At 52.2% G+C, this 15,275-nt stretch overlaps 2 protein-coding genes across 9 annotated transcripts in view; both read right to left on the bottom strand.

Moving 5' to 3' along the window:
* The window catches only part of HNRNPUL1 (heterogeneous nuclear ribonucleoprotein U like 1), a 35,888-nt gene extending 32,359 nt beyond the window's left edge, over nucleotides 1-3,529 (bottom strand). The window contains exons 1-2 of one of the 7 annotated variants that reach the window (XM_007458626.1): nucleotides 3,250-3,487; nucleotides 3,057-3,120 (exon numbers count right to left, since the gene is read on the bottom strand). In XM_007458626.1, the coding sequence (XP_007458688.1) occupies nucleotides 3,057-3,120; nucleotides 3,250-3,351 (166 nt within the window). In that variant the 5' untranslated portion in view covers nucleotides 3,352-3,487. Of the gene's footprint in view, nucleotides 1-1,695; nucleotides 2,053-2,684; nucleotides 2,770-3,056 lie in introns of those variants that run through there. The other 6 variants (XM_007458620.1, XM_007458621.1, XM_007458623.1 and 3 more) reach the window with 6 other exon arrangements.
* Nucleotides 3,530-6,924: 3,395 nt separating this feature from the next.
* AXL (AXL receptor tyrosine kinase) overlaps nucleotides 6,925-15,275 on the bottom strand; it is a 30,298-nt gene continuing 21,947 nt past the window's right edge. For both annotated transcript variants that reach the window (XM_007458628.1, XM_007458627.1), the window contains 6 exons: nucleotides 15,118-15,210; nucleotides 14,612-14,733; nucleotides 13,894-14,003; nucleotides 10,042-10,201; nucleotides 9,382-9,518; nucleotides 6,925-7,628 (listed from right to left, as the gene is read on the bottom strand). In XM_007458628.1, the coding sequence (XP_007458690.1) occupies nucleotides 7,277-7,628; nucleotides 9,382-9,518; nucleotides 10,042-10,201; nucleotides 13,894-14,003; nucleotides 14,612-14,733; nucleotides 15,118-15,210 (974 nt within the window). In that variant the 3' untranslated portion in view covers nucleotides 6,925-7,276. The remainder of the gene's footprint in view (nucleotides 7,629-9,381; nucleotides 9,519-10,041; nucleotides 10,202-13,893; nucleotides 14,004-14,611; nucleotides 14,734-15,117; nucleotides 15,211-15,275) is intronic.

Raw genomic sequence — 15,275 nt, forward strand, 5'->3', positions numbered from 1 at the left:
CGAGGCATTCCTGCCAGGGTCTCGCCTGCCCGAGGCAGGCACACTGGGCCCCTCCTTCCTTCCTTCACATCTCTGCAATGGGAAGTACTTTTCCCAGCATCTGAGCCCTAGACAACCGCTCTCCAGCCCAAATCTACCCTCAGGTTGTCCTGCTCCAGGAGATTCCATCTCTCTTCAGCAAGTAAATACCCAATGCCAACCCCAAATCCAGTCTCTTCTCTGACCCCCTTGCTCTCCCCATTTCCTTAGCCCTATGGCTGAGAATACCCTCTTTTCAGAGAAATAACACAAACTCTGAACGCCAGAGTCCTTTCTACTTACTCTTCAACCTCTCCGATCCCCGTCCTGCTAGAAAGCCACCCTTTTCTAACTCCAGATTTAGTCCCTCCCATACCGGGGTCGCCTCCCTTCAGAAAGTAACAGATCTACTCCATCCCCTCTCCTTCAGAGTCACACCTTCTGGCTGATGCACAGGTTCCCAGCTACCCCTTGAGGCCCCTCCAATCCCTGGGCACAAAAATAACTGCTTCTGGGGACCAAGGAGCCCTCCTGTGGAGATGCTCAGCCCCAGAAACACTCCCCCCTACTCCACCCTGAGGTCCCCCGCCAAGTCAACAGGTTTTCTTTCACCCTCCACATCCTACACACTCTCCCCTCCCCTATATTTGACAGACCAGCTACACACTCCTGTACTGCACACAAGGATCCTCTATCCCCTAGATACTCCATCGAGTATCTACTTGTTATCTACCCCACCCACCCCCAGCTACCCTTGTTCTCCAAACATCCCATTCTGTTAATCTAAGACCATTCAGCAGTAGCCACTGCGTTATTTGTTCTCAGAGCCTTCCCAGCTCTAGACCTCCAGGTCTCTCACCCAGTGAAGCATCCTTCTCTCCTCCACCAGCTTCTGGACACCAAGGTTCCATATACCTCGTCTATAAGTCAACCAGAAGGTCCCCAGATTGCCAGCATCAAATGCCCAGGTTGCCCCTGCCTCAAGGTTGGCCTTTCAGCCCCGGATCTGAGTCCCCCAGGCCATCCTCAGCCAGATGGAATTCCCCCCTAGTACAATCACGTGGTGGTCTCCCACATCCCCTAAGTGCTCCCAGTCAAACACCAGAACACACAGTCCATCAGACCCTCCCCGGTCAGACACCAAAACTCCATTTTAACCAACCCATAAGAATTCTCGGTACCCCATCCAGCAGCAAACTCCAGGACCCTCCATCCTCAAAACTCTCCCAGCCCTGAAAACACGGCTCCCAACGCCCAGCCCATAGACTGGGCTAGCATGGCTCCCAAGCCTACCCAGCTGTAAACCCTAAGATCACCACTTCCAAGATCCTCCTCAGCCCGCCGATAGAAAACCTCCTGTTCTTCCGACTGTCTCCGGCTCCAGAAACCACGGCTTCCGGTTTCCGAGCCCTAGGCTCCGGAATCCTCTGCACCCCCGGACCTTCCTCATCTCCGAAACCGAGAGCCCCCACTCCAGTATCTCCCCTGCACCGAACGCCAGGATCCACCCTCCGGTCGTCCCAAGGGCCTTGTCCCCAAATCCTTTTCAGCGGCGGATGGCGCGATCCCTCGATCCTCAGATCGTCTCCCCGACCTCAGGCGCCGGGATCCCGCGTCCCACAGCCCTTCCTCGGCCCGGATTCCGGGCTCCCCGGCCCTCGCCCCGCGCACTCTCACAATGTCCGTCCGGCCCCGAGTAGCCGCCGGGCTCCGGGTGCGGCTGCAGCCCGGGCGGCGGTGGCTGCGCGGTCCCCTCCAGCTCGGAGCCCCCCTCGGTCTCGACCTCCTCGTTGTTGTGCCCGGGTCGCCCCGGTTCGTCGTCGGCCTCGAGCTCCCGCTCGTCGTCGGGCTCCTCGGCCTCCAGCGCCGCCTGCAGCCGCTCAGCAAGCTCGGCCTTGAGGCCGCGAGTGTCCAGGCCGCGGCGCTGCAGCTCCTCGCGAAGTTCGTTCACCTTCAGACGGCGTACATCCATGGCCCGGGCCCCCGGGGCGGCCCCCGAGCCCGGCCCGGCCTCCCAGGGCTCAGTCCCCCTTAAACCTTCCCTAGGATCCTCTATCCCCTAGATACTCCATCGAGTATCTACTTGTTATCTACCCCACCCACCCCCAGCTACCCTTGTTCTCCAAACATCCCATTCTGTTAATCTAAGACCATTCAGCAGTAGCCACTGCGTTATTTGTTCTCAGAGCCTTCCCAGCTCTAGACCTCCAGGTCTCTCACCCAGTGAAGCATCCTTCTCTCCTCCACCAGCTTCTGGACACCAAGGTTCCATATACCTCGTCTATAAGTCAACCAGAAGGTCCCCAGATTGCCAGCATCAAATGCCCAGGTTGCCCCTGCCTCAAGGTTGGCCTTTCAGCCCCGGATCTGAGTCCCCCAGGCCATCCTCAGCCAGATGGAATTCCCCCCTAGTACAATCACGTGGTGGTCTCCCACATCCCCTAAGTGCTCCCAGTCAAACACCAGAACACACAGTCCATCAGACCCTCCCCGGTCAGACACCAAAACTCCATTTTAACCAACCCATAAGAATTCTCGGTACCCCATCCAGCAGCAAACTCCAGGACCCTCCATCCTCAAAACTCTCCCAGCCCTGAAAACACGGCTCCCAACGCCCAGCCCATAGACTGGGCTAGCATGGCTCCCAAGCCTACCCAGCTGTAAACCCTAAGATCACCACTTCCAAGATCCTCCTCAGCCCGCCGATAGAAAACCTCCTGTTCTTCCGACTGTCTCCGGCTCCAGAAACCACGGCTTCCGGTTTCCGAGCCCTAGGCTCCGGAATCCTCTGCACCCCCGGACCTTCCTCATCTCCGAAACCGAGAGCCCCCACTCCAGTATCTCCCCTGCACCGAACGCCAGGATCCACCCTCCGGTCGTCCCAAGGGCCTTGTCCCCAAATCCTTTTCAGCGGCGGATGGCGCGATCCCTCGATCCTCAGATCGTCTCCCCGACCTCAGGCGCCGGGATCCCGCGTCCCACAGCCCTTCCTCGGCCCGGATTCCGGGCTCCCCGGCCCTCGCCCCGCGCACTCTCACAATGTCCGTCCGGCCCCGAGTAGCCGCCGGGCTCCGGGTGCGGCTGCAGCCCGGGCGGCGGTGGCTGCGCGGTCCCCTCCAGCTCGGAGCCCCCCTCGGTCTCGACCTCCTCGTTGTTGTGCCCGGGTCGCCCCGGTTCGTCGTCGGCCTCGAGCTCCCGCTCGTCGTCGGGCTCCTCGGCCTCCAGCGCCGCCTGCAGCCGCTCAGCAAGCTCGGCCTTGAGGCCGCGAGTGTCCAGGCCGCGGCGCTGCAGCTCCTCGCGAAGTTCGTTCACCTTCAGACGGCGTACATCCATGGCCCGGGCCCCCGGGGCGGCCCCCGAGCCCGGCCCGGCCTCCCAGGGCTCAGTCCCCCTTAAACCTTCCCTGTCAGGAGGCGAAGGGGGAAAGGGGGGGGCCCCCACTCCAATGGCGGCGGCGGCGGCTCAAAATGGCCGCCGCCACCGCCTCCCCCCTCCTCCGTGGCCCCGTGCGATGCAACACGGTTGCCAATTGGCCATCGCATGGGGGCAATGGGCGCGGGCCCAGGAGCTCAGCCAATTAGAGCGCGTCTTTCAAAAGGACGTCAATGAAAGGGCTTAGGAGCTGCCGGGGAGGAAGCGTTGGCCTACGTCGGTACTGGGACCGAAGCGGGAGGGCGGGAAAAGGAGGGAGGAGGAGCGCGCGATGATTGGGTAGTGCCCGCGCGCCCGCTCCCGTAGGGTCAAATGAGGGAAAGGGAGTAAAGATTTGGACCAACCAGTGATGAGATCTCAGAATGAGCGGGGGTGGGGGGCCCCCACGGCCTTTCCTGTGCGGTCCTTTCATCAAACTACTGTCTTTGTAACACATATCTTGATTGGTCTAAATCTCCCGCCCCTAGAGGAGTCCAAGCGGGTAAAACCACTAGAAACCAATCAAGTGGAGGGTCGGCAGACACCCCCGCCCCCCTTTCACGATTGCCTTTAGGAAACCGGAAAGAGATGAATTCATTAAGGACCTGCCCCTTGCCGTTAGGGCGGTTTCAAAACAGTCTGTCCACCAATCTCAGTTACCGTCTTATCTCACTAAAGCTAGTACAGTTGCATCGTTTTAGGAAAACCTACCCAGATTGGCCATTCTGGTTCCGGTCGGCCTTACGAATATTGCTGTAGAGGGAAGTATACGAAATCGAGATTAAGTAAATAAATTATTCTTAATCTGGAAGAAACTCAGTTGCCTTTATGAAAAGCAACCCTTTGATTTCAGAGAATCCTGAAGGTTTGAAAATAGAGGCTAGACTAACAGCGGGAGAAAAGTTGTAAAGGGAATCACACTCTCTCCCCTTTGATAGTACATCTCACGGGGCGCCTCTTTATATCTGCGCTACTGTCTTTCTCTATGGTTGGTATCTTACGTGGAATGGGCACTCTGCACGCGATCATAGAGCCTTCCCCTCCGGAAAGACCTCCACAATTTCAAGGGTGTCTACCCCACATCCTCTAAACTGCTGTTCAGTATATCCGCCTTTTCGGTATCTATATTGACAAGCTCAAACACACAGGTCCGTAGTTAAGCCTCACTCTACTAAACTCCACAGAGTTTCACAATGTCTAACACTGCACCACCTGTCGCCTCTAACTCAAAAGACACAAAGCTTCTGTAAGGTACACTATCGAGATACACAATGCAAACGCCCGCTGCCCACTGAGCCGTACCTAAAGCCCACAAAAGCCACACAAAACCTCTACTTAGACAAAGGCGCACACACAATACAGGTAAACAAATGGCGTGTGTGGGATCAGAAGCATCAATTCAGGGGATAATACACCAAACTTCGGTGTAGGTGAGCCCACTAAGGTCGCCACAGGCAGGCGGCTTCAAATGATAAAGACACACAGGACAGTTACACTACAAGCTTACACCACGGCAACCTAGACACACAGCACCCACTCAGAAGCGGGACAGACACTCACGTGGGCCCGTAGGTTCCAGTCCAGACACCCCGCCCCTCGCCCACGTCCGACTTCCTCTCTCCTCCCAGCTTCCCACAATGATTTGTTCTAAAAAAGTTTGTGGCCCGGATTGAACTGTTTTCGGTTCGCGGGAGCTACCACCGGGGGGCGTCCGGGCGCTGCCAAGGATTTCTCCATCTGCTGCTGGACACACCCAGAAACTTATGCCTGCGATGCTTGCAAAACACAGTGGGCTTGCCTTGGCAGGAGTCTCTTTGTGGGCTCGTGATTATCGGAGGTGCTCTGTGCCTGTGTTTCTATGTGAATCTGAATGTTTGGGTCTGTGAGTGCCCTATACGTACTCTGAGTATATGTCTGAGTATTTGTGTCTGTATCTGTTACTCTAGTTTCTTCCTATTCCTGGTGACTGCCTGCCTGTGCATGTTTGTAAACGTGTTTGTATCTGTATCTGAGTAATTTTGTGTTTCTCTGTGTCTGAATTTGTGTCTCTGTATTTGTGACCAGGTGTTCTTGAGTATGTCCATTAATTCATGGGTCTGTTACTTTGGAGAGGGGTAGGGTCTCTGTGTGACCCTGTGAATATCTATGTGCCTGTTCCTCACTAGGGGTTTCAGTGAGTCTGCTTTTGTTTGCCTGTCTTTTTGTCTATGTATATGTTCATTTCTATCCTCTTTAGTGAGGGGAGAACTCCAAGACCCCACCAAACCCTCCTTTTTACTGGGGAAACTGAGTTGCCAGGGAGAGGGGCCATATGACAGCTAAGTGGAGACAAGCATGGTTACAAAGTTTTATGTGATCTGAGCCCCTCTGGAGGTTTCAGAGTCCACACTCTGTTCAGGGGGCATAAGGGACTGGCTCAGGGGGGCAGCATGGCCCCAAAGGAGGGAGTTTGTCCTTTGGGGAAAGGAGGCATCCTTAATGCATTGCACAGGCTTGAGGGGGCACACCCACATGAGGGGAAGAGGAAGCAGAGGTGGCTAAGAAGGGAAGGATAAAACTATCCCACAAAGGATAAAACTGTAAGTTTAAAACTTTGGAATTGTATCTTAGAATTCTAGACCTGTAGACTTTTAGAATCTTACAACATGTGAATCTTAGAACTATAGTGCCTAGAATCTTAAGACTTAGAACTGTGAATTCTTGGCTCCTTAACTAAAATCCTAGAAAGACAGAATGCAGCATAGAACTTAAAGGTGTCTAACACTAAAAATGATTAAAACTTTGGCATCTGGTTAGTCACCACCAACTGTAGAGTCTTATACCATAGATGCTGAGGATCCAGAATCTTGGACCAATAGGATCTAGAGTGCCTTGGAACACAGAACAGAACAACATTAGAATCTTAGAGTTTAATAATCTAGAATCTTGAAGCATATGATCCGGAATCTTAGACACAGAGAATCTAGGTTCTTAGATTAGGTCTTGGAACATTGCATCTTAGAACATTAGACCTTAGAACCTCCATCTTTAGACTCTTAGAACTTTCTAATTGCAGATTCTAGCATTTTAGATCTTTAGGATCCAGAATCTCATAACAAAAGTTTCGAGGATCATAAAGCCTTAGAACCTATAACTGACCAGCATTAGAATCTTAGAACTTGAGAAGATCAAATCTTGAAGCTTTATGATCTAGAGTTTTACAACCAGAGAAATTATGCTCTATGAGGCTCGGAACATCAAATTTTAGAACATCAGACCTTAGAACCTCCATGTCTAGAATTGTAGAATTTTTACAATTGTAGAATCTTACACCCTAGGGATTCAGAACCCTAGAAAAATAAAATCTAGAATCATAGAGCCTTAGATCCTAGAATTAGAATCTTAGGGCTTTAGAACCTAAAATCTTGTGGGCTTTATCAAGAATCTTAGAACCAGAAAAGTCTAGAGCCATAGAATCTCACAGCCTTAGAATATAGGCCTTAGAACTTCCATGTCTAGAACCTTAGCACTTTAGAGTTAGAGACTTTGGAATTTCAGGTCCTTAGAATCAGACTCATCTTTGAAACTTCAAACCTCTGAATCTAGACTCTTTAAACCTTAGAATCTAGAATCTTGGAATGTTAGACCTGGGAGGACCCTTAGGGATTGCAGTCCAATCCCTTCCTTTTACACATGGGGACACTAAGGTGTGGAAAAGGGAGAGGATCCGTCTGGGATGGAAGTGGAATGGGTAGGAGGAGAGGGCTAAGGTTGGGGGTAAAGCCTGGAGTGGGAAAGTGAGGGGGGTGTCCCCCAGTGGCAGTGCCTAGCTTGGGTCCTGAGAGGGAGTCCCAGGTGGAGGGCTGTCTCAGGCGCCATCCTCCTGCCCTGGGGGTGCTGGGGAGCTCCTGTCAGCAGGCAGGGCGGGGCCAGGAGCTGTAGAAGGGCAGAGGACATAGCGTCCAGCAGGATGGACTTCAGCGGCAGTGAGGCAGCTGCAGGAATCCTTGGGGTCAGGCTGAGTTGGGGGCTCAGCTCCCCCAGCAGCTCCAAGTGGTTCAGGATGACCCCCACCCTCATCCATGTTGACATAGAGGATTTCGTCTGGCTCCTGGGCAGGGGGCAGGGCCTTCAGAGTATTCTCCAGATCTTCCCGAAGCTCTGCAAAACTCGGCCGGTCTCGGGGGTTTAGGTCCCAGCACCGGGACATCAGGGCATACCTAGGGTAGCAAAATGAGGAGTGGGAGACTGAACAGGGGAGCATTCTGGGAGTTTGGGGGCAATTTAGGACACTCAGAGGACTGAGGGTATTACAAGGGAGTGGAGGGAACTGTAGCAGTTCGGGGGGCATCTATGGGGACTTGGGAATTCTCAAGAGTTTCTGAGGTGGGTCCTGGGACAGACACTCAGGAAATGGAAAAAGTCTTGGGAAATCTCTCTGGGTAGGGGGTGATGTTCTAGTGAGGGTTTGCTAGAGTAAAGCTTCCCAGTGTGGTTCCCCAGAACAGACTATAGCATCAAAGCTTTGAAAGCTGTATTGGTTTAAAATATGTACTTAGGGACTTCCCTGGCGGTCCAGTGGTTAAGACTCTGTGCTCTCACTGCGGGGGGCACGGGTTCGGCCCCTGGTCTGGGAACTAAGATCCCGCATGCCACACGGCATGGCCAAAAACAAACAAACAAACAAATAAATAAATAAAATTAAATACGTACTCAAATTCTTTGACATTCCTCCCTTCAAAAGATGGAGGCTACCTTCCCTCCCTTTGAGTGTGGGCTGGATTTAGTCACTGGATTCTGACTCGGCAGCAATGATAGTGTGTGTGATTCTGAGACTAGGTTGGAAAGGTATTGTGGATTCCTCCTTGTTCTTTCTCTTGGAATGCTCATCTGGGGGAGGCCAGCCGCCATGTCATGAGGAAACTCAAGCAGCGCTATAGAGGGGTCCACGTGGCAAGGAACTGAGGCCTTCTGCCACAGCCATGTGAGTGAGCCACCTTGCAAGAGATCTTCCAGTCTCAAACTTCAGATGGCTTCAGCCCCAGCTGACATCTTGACTGTAACCTCATTAGAAACCCTGATCCAGAATTACCCTGCTAAGCAGTTCCCAGACTCCTGACCTTCAGAAACCATGCGAGGTAATAAATGCTTGTTGTTTTAAGCTACTGGATTTGGGGGATATAGATAACTAATACACCAGCTATGCAGCCTTTGGCAAATGATTTTCCCTTGACGTGGGCCTCAGTTGAGCATCATCTGCATATGGGAATAATAAGGGGGCCAACCCACTTCGTATGGCTGTAGTAAGGACCAAATGACTTAATGCATGCAAAGCACTTAAAACCATACCTTCTAGTAAGTTCTATAGAAATGTTAGCTATTCTTACTGCCCTCAGCTCTTGGAGCACCCAAGGAGGACCTGGAGAGTCTGAAGCCCCAGGCTCTCCCCTCCTGACCCAAGCAACATCTTCTCTTTACCCACAAAGTGCTCTTCTCTGTGTGTTCCATGGGATGGCAAAATTTGATAAGCACCACCCTAAAGGATTCTGACAACATCTCAGAGGAGCCTGGAGAGTTTGGAGAAGCTCATTATAAGGGTTTGGCAGAGGGCTCTGGGTGTTGAAGAGCACGTGGGGGGAGTGTGGGTGCTCAGGAGTCTGGGAGGAATTAGAATTCTTTGCGAGTGGGGATATGTCATTATTCATCACCCACGGATACCTGGCCAGGGTAGAGATGCTGCTCTAGCCTGTATTCCACACACAAAGCAAAGGAGGAAAGGGCACCTTTTGCTAATTCATACCTCATGGGCTAATAGTGGTTCTGTGGAGCATGGGTGAGGGGGCAGGTGGATTCCTCAACAGTCTGAGGGATTCTGTGGTTTTAGAGGGTCCTGGATATGTCAGGGCCATGTGGGGTGCTCAGGGTTTTGGGGTAAAATCTGAGATGGGGGGAGGGGAGCCTAAGGGTCCTCACAATCCATCCAGACAGTCCACAGGCTGCTTCAGGCGGTTTCCCTGGCGCAGGTAGTCATAAATCTCGCTGTTCTCCACTCCTGGATATGGGGTTTGGCCTCGAGTGGCAATCTCCCACATTGTCACCCCAAAGGACCACTGTGGTGGGGCAGAAGGGAGAGAATTTAGGGGGTCTCTCCTGCACTGATGCCCTCACCCAACATACAGATTCATGGGTATCCCCACACTCATGTGTACACAGCTATCTTTGTGGGTGCATCACAGCTATTCACAGAAACACTTTGGTACAGGTACACACTTATGGAGGCAACTTGTGTGCACACATAGACCTGCCCACCTGTGCAAACAATTATACACTCCATGGACACGTGGTCTCGGGTCACCCTCCACACCCTGGCTATACACATGTATACACCTACCACTGCCTCTCCCAACCTAAACTGTCTACATATCCCATGTAGCAACCTGTCACCATGCACCCATGGGCCTATGCAAACTCCCAGCATGTCCACACCACCGTTCACAGATGCCTGCCACACATGGTCCATGTGGCGGACCCCTGCGTAGGGAAGCCCTCATGTCCCTGTGAGCCCAGGTCTGGTGTGAGATGATCAGGCCACGCCCTCCCCCTGCTCCCTACTCCTGCCAGGGGTGCACGTACCACATCGCTCTTGCTGGTGTAGACGCGGTCAGCCAGGCTCTCGATGGCGATCCACTTGACCGGCATCTTGGCGATGCGTCCCTGGCGGTAGTAGTCCCCGTTGTAGATCTTCTTGGAGAGCCCAAAGTCCGCCACACACACCGACATGTTCTCGTTCAGCCTACCAGATTGGGGAGAGGAATGGGGTCACGGCATCAGCTCCCTCCACCAGGAAGCCTGCCCTTACTCTCAGACACGTCTCCATCTCTTGCCCTGGCTGTCCTGCTTGGGGCTGGGGATCAGTCTCCCCGCCTTGCCCCAGACTGGGAGGGAACCGTGTTACTTCTTATACCCTCTGTAAAAGGTGGGTGGGAAAAGGGCTGCTATGGGCCTTCCCAGCTCTGGCTTTTTGCCAGATTCTAAGGTCCTTCCTAGACTCCTTGGGTTGGAGTCTCTGATTTTTTTTAACTGTGTTTTTGAAATATACTATATACATAGAAACATGCACAAATCTTAAATGAAGAGCTCACTGAATTTTTTTTTTTAATAAATTTATTTATTTATTTTTGGCTGAGTTGGGTCTTTGTTGCTGCGCACGGGCTTTCTCTAGCTGCAGTGAGTGGGGGCTACTCTTTGTTGTGGTGCCTGGGGTTCTCATTGTAGTGGCTTCTCTTGTTGCAGAGCACGGGCTCTAGGCGCGCGGGCTTCAGCAGTTTGGCTCGTGGGCTCTGGAGTGCAGGCTCAGTAGTTGTGGTGCACGGGCTCAGTAGTTGTGGCACACAGGCTCAGTAGTTGTGGCGCACGGGCTTAGTTGCTCCGCGGCATGTGGGATCTTCCCGGACCAGGGCTTGAACCCGTGTCCCCTGCATTGGCAGGTGGATCCTTAACCACTGCATCACCAGGGAAGCCCGAGCTCACTGAATTTTCATAAACACACCCAGGTAACCAGAAACTAGATTAAGAAACAGAGCATCGTGGGGCATCTGTGCAATGGAATACCACACAGCAAAGAAAAAGAACTACTGATACGTACAATGACATGGACTAATCTCAAAACTTCATGCTGAGCAAAATAAGCCAGACACAAAGGAGTCAAAATTGCGATTCCACTTACATGACATTTAAGAAGAGGTGACAGAAGTTGATGGGGACAAAAGTACAGGATAGTGGTTACCCCTTGGGGGCAGTGACTGGGAAGGGCAGGAGAGAGCCTGCCAAGGGCCTAGAAACGTTCATTATCTTGATCTAGTGGTGGTTGTTTCCATGGGTCTACAGACACATAAACATTCATTGAACTGCATGCATAAAATGTGCATATTTTAGTGTATGTAAAATAGACATCGATTTTTTTAAATGAGAAAGAAAGGTTACCGGCCCATCCTTCCTAGCATATAACTACCCCTCCTAGGTGATCAAGATCTTCACTTCTAGCAGCATGGATTACTTGTGCTTGTTTTTGTGCTTTATATAAATAGAAGATTCCCTGATTCTTGCATCTGAGTTTCTGGGATTCTGTTTTTTTAAGAATTGATGATTTCGGGGACTTCCCTGGTGACTCAGTGGTTAAGAATCCACCTGCCAATGCAGGAGACACAGGTTCGAGCCCTGGTCTGGGAAGATCCCACATGCTGCGGAGCAACTAAGTCCATGCGCCACAACTACTGAGCCTGCGCCTTAGAGCCCGCAAGCCACAACTACTGAAGCCCGCGTGACTAGAGCCCGTGCTCCAGAACGAGAGGGGCCACCACAATGAGAGGCTCACGTGCAGCAACGAAGACCCAACACAGCCAAAAATAAATATTAATTAATTAATTAATTTTAAAAAAAAGAATTGATGATTTCTACACAGGGTGATGGACTTGGGTCATGACCAACCAGAACAGACCCCGGGGGCCCCTAATATGCTAGGAGTTAACCTTTAACTGCTGTGTCTGGGGGGAGGTGGAGGTGGAGATGTGTGATACTCAGGCATCTAAGCTGGTGGCTGTGGAGCACATGGGAAGCTTGGGGAAGTGGCCAGTTGCCAACTGGTAAGGAAATATTTTAATATTTTAACAACTTAACAGAAAATGTGACAGGTGCATAACAATTGATTGCCCGCTCTGATTTTTGGTGTCACTGTTACATTGTGGGCTTAACTAGGATCAGCCCACGTTACAGAAATAAAAGAACTTCCATTTTGACTGAGTCTATTCACGCCTTTAGACCTCCTTTCCAGTTTATAGGAAATAAAGGGAACACAGGAACAAGGCAAATGCCACCACCAGGAAACAGACACATCTTATACATGGGACATCCTACAAGACAACTGGCCTGATCTCTTCCAAAAGAATATGCCACAAAACTATACACAGGACTTCCCTGGTGGTGCAGTGGTTGAGAGTCCGCCTGCCGATGCAGGGGACACGGGATCGTGCCCTGGTCCGGGAAGATCCCACATACCGCGGAGCGGCTGGGCCCGTGAGCCATGGCCACTAAGCCTGCGCGTCCGGAGCCTGTGCTCCGCAACGGGAGAGGCCACAGCAGTGAGAGGCCCGCGTACCGCAAACAAACAAACAAACAAAAACTATACACAGGTAGTGGTGGTGGAGGGTAATTCTAGATTAAAAGGGACCAAGGGGTACAACAACCAAACGCAATCTGGGAACTTTGCGTAGATCCTGGTTTTGGGGGAAAAAATATCCCGAAAAGACATTTTGAAGGACAATCGGAGGAACTGGAACATGGATTGGATAGTAGGTTGTGTTACAGAATTATTGTTCATCTTCTTAGGTGTGATAACAGAATTGTGATTGTTTAGGCATAAGTCCTGATTTTAGGAGATACCTACTGAAGATTTAGGGGTGGAATGTCACCATCTTGGCAACTTACTTTCAAATGGTCGAGGGGAGAGAAAGAGAAGAGAGGACAAATGTGGCAGCATCTCAACAAGGAGGAGATATGGGTGTTCATTGCACAATTCTTTCAACTTTTCTGCAGATTTGGAATTTTTCAAAGTAAAAAGTTGGGGGGGGTGGAATTCCCTCGCAGTCCAGTGGTTAGGACTCCGCACTTCCACTGCAGGGGGCACGGGTTCGATCCCTGGTCCGGGAATTAAGATCCTGCATGCCCTTGCAGTACGGCCAAAAAAAAAAAAAAATTAAAAAAAAAAATGGGGGTGGCGGGAATAAAGACATTTGTGAAAATTTGCATGTCTTATAGAAGATTCTATGATTCTCTTTTTTGGGGGGCCGTGCTGCGTGGTTTGTGGGATCTTAGCTCCCCGACCAGGGATTGAACCTGGGTCCTCAGCAGTGATAGTGCAGAGTCCTAACTACTGGGCCACCAGGGAATTCCCAAAGAGTCTCTGATTCTCCAGCTCCTATTTCTGAGTCCAAGAGTGTAATGAGACTAATATTCTAAGCCTGTGTGTACACACATACACACACACACCTCGCCCTCACTTTAGCCCTGGTTCTGGCCTATTTTCTGCTTGTCCCTTGGCAGGGGGTGTGGTCTCTTTATCCAGTGTGGCCCCTCCCCAAGGGTAGCCCCAGGTAAGACACTCAGCATGGAGGGGGACAAAGGTGAAGCTTAAATGTCACCACCCTCATGGGTCACCTCTGCCCTTTTGCTCACCCCATGCTACCTACCGAGCCCTCCCTCTTGTCACTTTTCTTTACATCCCAGTACTCCTTCAGGATCTCGGTCAGGGCCCACCTCCTCCAGAAAGCCGGCCCCAGCCTCCCTGCTCACCTCTCTATTCCACTCCTGAGCTCTGACCTGCCTGAAGGCTGTGTGTTTCTAGCGCCCTCTTCCATCCTGGGAAGGAGGGCGGGGCGGGGGGGCAGTGTCCCGGAAGGAGGGGGGATTCCTGGAAGGGTGGAAACTCACATGCAGTTCCTGGCGGCCAAGTCCCGGTGTATGAATCTCTTGGTACTCAGATACTCCATGCCACTGGCAATGTCTGCCATGAACTTCACCAGCATCTGAGTGGGCAGGAACTGGGGGGGGCCGGGGCAGGAGGGAGTAGAGGTCAGCAGAGTCTCCGAGATCTATCCCTCCTTTCTTCCTCTCTCCTAGCTCTGCCCTGCGATGCTTTCCCAGGGCCCCAAGAATTAAATCCCACCCGTCTCTAACATGGCCCTATGTCATCCCCTCCTGCCTTCCTCTGTCTTGATCTCCTATTGTTCTCGTCCTTGACATATGCTCCAGCAGGGAGCCCCCTTTCTGGTCTTTAAAGAAGCCATGCTTGTTCCCACCTCTGAGCCTTTGCACATACTGTGCCCTCTGCTGGGACTGCTTTCTCCCAGTTCTCCCCACCTCCCACCAGCTGGCTCCTCCTTCAAGTTCCCCTCCTCAGTGAGACCTTCCCTGTCCACCCAAATTAACTGCCTGGCCTCCCTGTCACTCATCCTGCTCTATTTCCTTCCTAGCGCTTAAATTATCTTGCTTATTTGTTTAACTTATTTATTGTCTGGTACCCCCACTGGCAGACAGCTCCATGCAAGCAGGCTCCTGGTCACCTTGGCCTTCCCAGTGTCTGAGTGGCTCTGGGTACCTGGTAGGTGCTCGATTAACACTTGTGGGCCAGACAATAAAATGCTCTCACCACTGGCTGGTCCCCAAGCCGGGAATAGAGAAGGAAACTGTGAAGGTCTCCGTGTTTCATGAAAGGTAAGATGACCACGGGTGCCGGGAAGCCCTCTCGTTCGGAACCCTGGAAACAGACGCCTGAGTGCCCCCAGGCAGCCCTGTCACTGGAGTTGGGCAGAAGGGGAAGCCACCCCCTCTCTCAGCTCTGTCTCTCCCTCCCCCTCAAGTCTGGCCTCCAAATTATTGAGGAAGGGGGTGACGGACCAAGCTTCAGAGAAGCCATTTCCAGCACTGTTCCCAGGGTTGTTTCTCCAGCCCTCCTGGGGACCTCAGCTATTTCTGGGAAAGGTCAGATGTCACATTCCAAGCTGAGGGAGAGAGGAAGGGGGGAACTTGCTGACTCTCAGGGAGTGGGGAGGAGGAAGCCTGGAGGTTTGATTTTCTCAGTGCCCAAGGGAGGGGTCTTCCCTCTGCTGGGGCCTCCACGGGGCCTGTCGACCCCCTAAATCTGCCCTCCCTCACCGATGAGCCTCATGACGTTGGGGTGGTCGAATTCTTTCATGCAGACGGCTTCACTCAGGAAATCCTCCAGCTCTGACCTTGTGCAGATGGCAACTTGGGGGAGAGAGGAAGGTATATGAGGAGGAGGGGTGGGGAGGGAGGACTCTTTCCCTCCTCCT

The sequence above is a fragment of the Lipotes vexillifer genome, unplaced genomic scaffold (assembly GCF_000442215.2).
Source record: "Lipotes vexillifer unplaced genomic scaffold, Lipotes_vexillifer_v1.1 scaffold371, whole genome shotgun sequence".
Taxonomy (NCBI): domain Eukaryota; kingdom Metazoa; phylum Chordata; class Mammalia; order Artiodactyla; family Lipotidae; genus Lipotes; species Lipotes vexillifer.